At 39.9% G+C, this 9,465-nt stretch overlaps 1 protein-coding gene across 1 annotated transcript in view; it reads right to left on the bottom strand.

Annotated features, from left to right (window-relative positions):
- TSC22D2 (TSC22 domain family, member 2) overlaps window positions 1-9,465 on the bottom strand; it is a 30,002-nt gene that overhangs the window by 19,452 nt on the left and 1,085 nt on the right. The window contains exons 2-3 of the mRNA XM_010287793.1: window positions 9,445-9,465; window positions 8,501-9,413 (exon numbers count right to left, since the gene is read on the bottom strand). The exon at window positions 9,445-9,465 is cut by the window's right edge and continues 690 nt beyond it. Coding sequence (XP_010286095.1) covers window positions 8,501-9,413; window positions 9,445-9,465 — 934 coding nt within the window. The remainder of the gene's footprint in view (window positions 1-8,500; window positions 9,414-9,444) is intronic.

Below are 9,465 nucleotides of genomic sequence, written 5' to 3' on the forward strand. Positions count from 1 at the left end.
ATATGCTTATTAAAACACTGCATGCTAATAAAGCAAGGTTGTTTTGTGAAGGCTGTCATGGTTGTCAGTGAGACTGAATTGTACTTACATAATCTTACAGACTGTGTAAGGACTAATCTGAGTGATTCTGTTCTCAAATCAAAACACCTAACAAGTGTAAGATTTCTCATACTAATGACTTGTCTTCTCACTGGGTGAAGCTGACATTCAGTTCTTGTAGGGAGGATACAAGACAATGTAGTTCACATGATGCACAGCTTAGCTTCAAGAAAAAAAAACACAGTAGATGTCATCTCCAGAGAGAAACAACTATAGATGAGAAGTTGATAAACTTGGTGGCAATGGAGAAAGTCTTTGCTTGACCCAGTCAGGGATTCCCACCACTATGAAGCAGCTTTCAAGAAAAGCCAGAGGCACATCAATATTATCCATGTTTGGATGAATTGAGACAAGTTTAACACAACAAACACAAACAAACGCCTTACTGAAAATAACTTACATAGTCTCAACAAACATCTTGAACTTCACCTCACAAGGGACTGAGTCCTTCAGCGTCTATTATAATTTGCTAGTTAACATCATTTTGCCATATTATTCTTTTGCAAATTATCCCATTCAAGAGAGCAAGCGTGGAATGCACTTAAAAAGCAGACCCTAATATGCTGGATGAAAGAAGGTAGTAAAAAACAACATAAGTTTCTGTATTTCTGGATTAAAAAGATCCACATTTGCTAGTATTGCATTATACATACAAAAATCTGGAAGAGATGTCAAAACTCTTAAAAATATTGACTTTTACACAACTTGGCTGGTAAAGAAAAAGGCTTTTATTAATATGTATGAACATGTTATTGTAGAGGATTAGGCTCCTGCTGCCTGCTCTGCCCACAAAGATAGATTTCCTAAAACCTATTGATGAAAGGGAAAGCTGCTTGTGATTTTTGGTGAAAGTGGCCTTGCATAGTGCAACAGCTGGCTTGAGTATTCATTTTCAAAGAAAACAGCCCAAAAATTAGATTCCCCCCCCGCCCCCCAAGTTGCAGTACAGCCATTTCAGATATTTCAGTTATCTAGAAATACAAGTGGTTTCTGTTTTTCTGACAAAATATTTCAGTATCTGTGGGAAAAAAGAAAGTGGAGAAAACAGATTCAAGCAGACTCAGCCAAATCCCACCTGTCCTTACTTATGTGACATTGGTCAAGAAAGCATCTCTCAGCAAATACTTTAAATTAAATGCTTAGCTTTTTAAAAAAAGATATTAGAACCTATACCATGTATGGCATGGTTTATTACATAGTATATTATAAATGTATTTGGCTGCCTTTCCACACCAGTTACAAGTTCTTTACAACTCTTCAAGTTTCATACCAGTCTGCGCTCAGCTAAGGTTCTAACTAAAGCACTGTCAGTAGGAGAGCTTACCACTTGGCTTAAAGAAACAGTATTTTTAAAAAGGCATTTGTAGGGTTGGTCGAGGTATTTATGGTCTTTGCACCCACTGAAGAGTGTTCTACATAGGAGACATTCCCAGGAGTTGTCTCCTACATCCCTACAAAAATAGCTGAAATTACAGAGAAGCAAGCAGGGTTTTTTTAACCCTCATTTTTGATCCCCCATCCTCCAGTAAACCAGACAAGTTAAACTTGCTGTAGACAGATACTGGTTTCAGTGAAGTATGTGACGGATTTGTATCTCATTTCTTACCCATTCTACACTTCACCACTGCCACCTCACATACACACCATATTCATCCCCTCTCAGAAATAAAAAGGTCAGGACTGTATCCTTGCTGAAAAGAAGGTGAATGCTGGGCTGTGTTCGGCCAAGTATGGCCAGCAGGTCAAGGGAGGTGATCCTTCCCTTCTACTCAGCACTGGTGAGGCCACACCTGGAGGACTGTGTCCAGTGCTGGGCTCCCCAGTACAAGGGAGACATGGACATGCTGGAGAGAGTCCAACAAAGGGCCACAAGGATGATGAAGGGACAAGGAAGCATCTCTCCTACGAGGAAAGGCTGAGAGCGCTGGGACTGTTCAGCCTGCAGATGAGAAGGCTCAGGGGTCCTCATCAATGTACATAAATACCTGCAAGGAGGGTGCACAGGGGAAGGAGTCAGGCTCTCTTCAGTGGTGCCCAGCGACAGCACCAGAGGCGATGGGCACAAACTGACACACAGGAGGATCCCTCTGAACATCAGGAAACACTTTTTCACTGTGAGGGTGACCGAGCACCGGCACAGGGCACCCAAGGAGGTGGTGGAGTCTTCATCCTTGGAGGTATTCAGAAGCTGCCTGGACACGGTCCTGGGCAACCGGCTGTGGGTGACCCTGCTTGAACAGCGGTGTTGGACCAGATGACCTCCAGAGGTCCCTGCCAACCTCAACCTCTGATTCTGTGACCGGTTTCTGCTATTGACATAGATCCCTATTTCAGTTTGTGATTTTTAATGAGTACTAGACAAACATGCCATTGTGATAGACAGCTGATACCTCTTTATGGTACTAATTAACATTTCTACCTTCCTTCTGCACTGTTAAAAGCATTTGAGCAAGCTGTCATGATGCAAATGCATTACTCCCAGCTTCAAAAGGGAGAACAGATATATACAGAAAACCTCTTGGAATAATTTTATTTTCCGTGACAAAAAAAAATTAAGACAAGCATCCAGCTGTCCTTCATGTGGCTAACTCACCTGCCCTGCATGAGTAAAAATAGATTATCCTGTAATGTAAAGCATTTATTAGCACTCAATACACATTTGTATTTATTAAGTTTAAAGATAGGGGAATTTTCAAGAGGAGGAATGAAGATACAACTTTACGCTGCACTTCAAGTGGTCTTTTATGTCTGGAGAACCTTCTCAGAAGACAGTAGCTTTAGCAGTTACTATAAATACTTCTATCTTTACACTTTGTCAAATATAGGAATAAAAGCAAACACCTGTGGCTGACAATCTAGATTTATCTACCAAAACTAAGGCAGTTGTACTTTAGCAGCAGGAGCCTCACAGAAACTTCTTATGGAATCTTTGCCGACACACAGAAAGCGCAAACAAGGCTGGCATTCTTCAAGAGCAACAGAAGCTGCTAATCACCAGCTTTAAAACTGAAAACTTATATCTATATATTAACCTCAAAAAGCAACAGGCTGATATTCAAATATTCAGCATAGTAACAGGGAACAATTCCTTTTCACTGTATTGTTGCCTGAAGTCGTAAAAGATTATCAGCACCTCTTGTAAAAATGCACAGTCTGAGAGAAATTTCAGCTCTTCACCCATTTGATGGCAGTTTGGCAGCTCTGCCTTGCTCAAAAAAACTAAATACTTGAATATTCAGCTTTTAAGGAGAAGTTTAAAAAAGCTTCCATGAAACATATACTGTTATTTCTACTATACAAGACAGCATTCAGAAATAAGCTGACTATGGAACACTTGCACTCTTCTATAGGGGAGCAGAAAAAAAATTAACCGACAGCAGCTGAGCAGAACACTCAGGAGTACAAGGTACAGAGAACCATTTATGTCAGAGCTGGTACGCTACAGTCTTTAAAACAAATTGAACTGTTTCACTTTGTGAGTTTCTTCCAAGTATTTTTCCCCCTTTCCTCCTTTTAATAACTATCTCATCTGAAACACAGCTCATTAATTTTAAGAATGTACTGACTCCTCCTTAACAAAGGCATTTGAATGTTTAAACTGGAAAACAGCACTGTCAAATGAGCAACCATGCTTTTCTGTTTAGATGTCTTGTAATGCTCAAGAACTGAATGTGTGGCAGGATAGGTTTTCCATAATCTAGAAACTGGTGTGGCGCTGGAGTTACCTTACATAATTTTTGTTATAGAAAGTACAACAAAAAAATGAACACAATTAACTGGAGTTTTGTTTGTATTAACCACCATTTGATATCAACACCTGTAATGTTCAACCTCGGAAGTCCTATCTCAACTCTTTTCCACATGCTGTAGTTCTGGCCATCAGACTGAAGGCACTCATGACTGGAGCATGTCCATGTTTCATTCTCACCTGCTTCTACAAACACTCAAACAGAATCCTTCAGGAGGAGAACTGAAAACATTCAAGCCTGCAGCTGCAGTAGAGCTCAAATCTCTATTAAGTTTACAAGCAAAGTGAAGAAAGGGACAGTATTCAATAATAATGCAATTCACATACTGATTACTGGTATGTATTTGCAGAACACCTTCATTTTTCTTGAGGAATACAATAAAGCATGCATCTAGGGCAATACATAAGGAAACCCCTACCAAAGTTACATTAACGCCCACACCCAGTTTTGTCCTTATATTATGAACACGGTCTCAAGAGCACAGTTAGTACACTATACAAATATGTGATTTAGCCGAGTTGAGATATATATCTGTGAAGAGGTCTGCACAATCAGGTTTTCAACACTTTAGCTGTGGTAGCTGACAGTTCACAATTGCAGCCATTCATTAGCGTTCCTGGAATACAGCCTGCACAGTTCAAGCTGGTCAGCTATCTCTGGAAAATGATCTATACTCTGCTCCTTTTCCAACATGCCTAGTAATATTTTGCCCCAAAAGTCTGCCAAACATGTAGGAGGTTTGAACAAGCTTTCTCAGTCACATTCTTTTAACAGAGGCAACATATTTCTTTTCCCCCAAGAGCCAAAATAAAGTTATTAAGCCAGCTGGAATATTATGCTTGTCAACTACAAATCCATATACATGGGCATAAAGGTGAGTGGAGAAACTGAGACAGACTGATCCCAAAATCCTCCAGGTACTCTGACTGTCCTTCATGCAAAATAATTAGTAATGCTGCTGAAGTCCAGCAAATGAAGCATCAGGGCAATTTCAAGATCCAGTTCTATACAAATAGAATTTACAGTATTTGTCAGACTCCAAATTCAAAGTGGATTGCAATATTCACATTTGCCTCAATAAGAGTACTATTTTCTCCATCCTTGAATACTGTTGCAGTTTATTCTACTTGTAGCCACATTTAGAGAAGGGAAATAAAACTGTTATGCTGTAGACCTTTCATAAGTTTCCACAGAGCATATTTCTCTTTTTAAGAGCTTAGCAATTTAGACACATAACTGAAAAAAAAAGCTTTGCTTTTTAAAGGAAGGTTGTGACACGCCAGAGGCTTTTCTTTTTTTTTTTTTTTTTTTTTTAATTCTTTCGGACCACTTAGCCGCCTTCTCTTCCCCCGGATAAGATTTATTGATTAATTGATTATTCATTACTCTTACAATGCAAGAAGCCACAGTTATCTAGGCTACTGTAAAAGTATACTGGACTATCAGAACAGGAAATTAAAGGTCTTCAGGCAATGTCTTGCAAAAAAAGTCACTTCTACATCTATAGATGCATAGTTCTACATTATCTATCGATATATCAGGCTATATAACATTTCACCTCCACCTCTAACTTATACATAGTGCTATTTAAAACAGCAGACCATAAGACAGGAATAATACACAGAACTTTTTTTCAGAAAGATGGGAACTGACCAGCTTTTCCTATCAATCAGACCTCTCTGTCTCATACTTACTGTATTTCTCACATTCTGTTTTCAAAGAATTGAAAACATTCATTTTGAATTTAAAACGTCCTAAACTAGTTTACCTTTAAAACAGTTCTCTTCATACTCAGAATGGTGAATGATTACTAGACAAAACCAGGATATTTAGAGCCATACAGTATCCCTTGATTAATCACTGCTTTAGAAGATGACTATAGGAGAATGATCTACACAAGTTTCTCAAGGTTTAAATATGTACAAATATTGAAATGTAATTGAAGGTGTCAGAATAAATGTAGATACCTGCCTACACATTGACACACACACCCCTCCCCGGTATGTTGCACATTAGTATTAAGATAAGAGAGAAAAATGCTTTCCACAAATTTCTAGCTCTTATGGACACAAAGTAAACTCTCTAAACAAAACCAAGCCTTAACTTCCTGAACCTGCAGGCAGCCTGAAACAGTGCCTCATGATGTGTGAGCTCCCTTTGCGCCCTGTTAGTTTTATCAGTGTCAGCCCTCAGCCTATTAATGTTAGTTGAAGGTCTTCATTAACTATTTCACCACCGATTTCAGTGAAGCAGTTGGGCATAAGCCCATGGGAGTAGTGATATAATTTAAATGTCTGGAAAGAGGAAAAAAAAAAAAAGCAGAAGCAAGAAGAGAACAGCAGACAAGCAGGAGACAGTTTTATAATAAAGCCTTCTCTGTGAGTAAAGCAAACAAAAACAAGGCGGTAAAACAGCCTTAACAAGCTGCTAGGCTTCTATTTTCTCCTTTCTCTGTCTGAAACCAGTGGAAGTCATGATACTGTTTGAGGGAAGCAAAGGGGAAAAAAAAAAACCAAACACACTTAGATCTACTAGTCTGCATCTCCTACTTCGTATGAAGTCTAAGCCTGCTTAAAGCAAGGTTTTGTTACTTATCAGTATCACTACTAAAGACAGCTATTCCAAGCCAGGAGAGACTCATACCATACAGCTCCTTGCTTAGTGCACCACTTCAGCAAATGACAAGGTTTTATCATCCGATGCAGAAATGGACAACTGAGAAGTACGCATTTCTTTTCAGATAACCACAAGTTAGTTTCTCTATGGAACATCATAATGTGGCACGTCAAAAAGAGCGCTCTGCATTTAGAGTCTATTCCTATTTCTTACTCATAGTTCTCATAGCCAAGTTTCTGAAAAAGTTCCTTTACAAATGAACAATGTGTAAAGCAATGCTGTAAGGTGGCTCAAGTTCAAAGATAAAAGTATAAGAATAACTTTTAAAAAAATCACTGTTCAGGGTAAGAGTACCAAGAACCGTCTCACTAGTGTGCAACACAAAGTTAGCAGCCTGCAGTTTTGAAAATGTAGGACAAGTTTTTCCTTATCATTATATAAAGCGATTCATTTGTCAGAGATAATCATGTCTGTTACAACAATTTATATAAATATTGATATTAGAAGCTATGCAAATGCAAAATACATTCTTCCTGACTCCTTATTCATCAGAATGATTAAACACAAGACAAATCATCTTCTGATAACACACTGAGCTATGAAAAAAAACCTACTAGCTTGAAATCTAACCTTATTTGCACAAAGAAGAGTTTGTCAGCTGGGTCAGCAATCCTCTTAAGGTAGGCAACAACTGCTAAAAAATTTTTACTGTTTAACACTTTTTTTAAAGTCCTTTACCACTTTAATCAGAACTAGCACAACTTTGTAACACGGCTTTTGCTTGCATAAAGGTATTAGCAGAGTTACTTTCTCAAATAGCGTTAGTCAAAGTTCCAGCGAGTACAAGGCCTGCATTACTGCAGATTTAACTCTCCAAACACTAATTTGTCTTTGAGATACCTGCTCCATCCACTACACCCTAACCCCACATATGCAGCTGCTTTACTAAAAGGTGCTCGAAGCAACACTATGTTTTCTTAAAGTCTGGTACTCTCCCAAGGTGAGGGAAGGCTTACAGGATAATTCAGCACATCACACCTTCTCATAATGGCGTTACTCCTATTTTTATAAATACAATACGTATAACCCACATGTATTTCATTCCTCCAAACTGCAGTAATCCCAACAGTAAACTTTAATGACATCAACTCAGTGCTCAAACAGTCCTTTTCCTGAAAGTCTTTCTTCTCTCAAAGAATTAAGAACAGTTTTAGCCACTACCCTCCAGAGCAGTCTGACAAGTCTATGGGAGTAAAAGTCACATATGTGCTTACTCTCTCAGTCCCTCTGATGAGTGTGTTCATACTACACACCTTTGTTACAACTAATAGATGCAAATTACTTTCCTATAAAGAAAACTCATTGTAAGGTTGTACTTTCTACTGTCTATGGCATCCTTTTATTCGATGCAAAGGACTGTAGAGCTTTCACTGTGAAAGGGCATACAACTTCATATCCAGATGCAAGTACTTTTCTTACTAACTGATACTATAAAGCACAAATTCAACAGCAGGATAAAAATCAAGAACCTCCATTATAAGCCTTGAAGTTCTCAGAGATACCTCACCTGATGGCCCCGAGATAGCACTACGCTTCAATTTTTAACAACACTGCAATATAGTGGTGTTGATAAATCCATTTCAACCTGGCTGTCATTTGACTGTTTTACAATGTGCTCAGGGGAAAGGAAAGAACACATTTCCCCATATACTGAGCAATTAGGTGCAGAAGAAAAGTTTTCAGCCTTTGATTTGGAAGAGGTCATGTTATTTATGCATTAATCAGCTTTCAGGCTTTCTACCTTGTTCTGTGAGAAAAGTAATCACACTCACAGCCCGAGAACAAGAACAGTTCACTACTTGCCTAAACACTTTGCAATGTTTTGTACTCTTCAAAAAAAAAAAAACCACCACCCAGGTAAATTTCAGTATGACTTTCTGAATATATGAACCTACAAAAAACACTTGACAATAACTTTGAAGTTGATTCCCCCCCCCCCTTAAGAAAAGGTATTTTTATGGCGTTATAATTCATACCTGTCTTCATCACCATCAACAGGAATAGATATGCCAAACACAGAGCTGGCAAGACTGTTCATAGGAGTACTTGCAGGTAACTGAAGAGGATTTGCTAGAGTGTCTGGAATGGGAGGCTTCACAAGAGGTTTATTTTCAGCTATAACAGAAAGTGGTGGCTGAGGTAGGGGTTCCGATTTTCTTCTAGTATCATCAATCTGGCCTACTAAGGATTGAGCTTGAGTCTGAAACTGTCCAAGGTTTGACTGTGGCAGATTCGCAGGTACGTTAGACGTGCCTTGCATTAACGAGTGTCCGACGTGCTGTGGCTGGACAACGCCGGTACTTCTGCTGACAGAAGTGTGGCTAGTCAGCTGGGACTGGACCAGCGTAACAGGAACATTTGGCATAGTAACAGAAGCAGTGGTAGACACACTAGGCACACTTGTACCGGGCACAACCGCAGGCACATTCTGAACTCCAGAGACCACAGCATGGGGAGCACCAGGCATTCCGGACACTTGATTGCTTCCACCCATTTGATGCTGAGTCACAGATTTCTGTTGCACAACCCCTGTATGTCCAATGCCTTGCTGCACCACACCTCCTGGTTGCGGAACCACAGTCTGACTAGCTTGTGTCTGGCCACTCTGCATTAATCCCGATCCCTGTCCGACGGCTTCGCCAGGTTGTGCTGACACCCCCATCACTGGCGCTCCCACAGGTGAGGGATTTTGGCCGGTCACCTGCCCCACAGGAAGGCTGGAAGCCACAGTACTTGGAACAGAGCCCGTAGTAGCTTGTTGAATAGCTCCTTGAGACTGCATAATTGTCATGTGCTGCATGTATTCGCTCTGACCAGAAGGTTGCGTCGGCAGTAGATGCACTGGTGGAATCTGAGACTGAGAATAAGCAAATTGTTGAGGCTGAGTCACTGGTATGTTTGCCTGTTGTGCCTGCTGCACCTGCTGCTGTGCCACAGGAAT

This window comes from Phaethon lepturus, unplaced genomic scaffold, assembly GCF_000687285.1.
Source record: "Phaethon lepturus isolate BGI_N335 unplaced genomic scaffold, ASM68728v1 scaffold26195, whole genome shotgun sequence".
NCBI lineage: Eukaryota > Metazoa > Chordata > Aves > Phaethontiformes > Phaethontidae > Phaethon > Phaethon lepturus.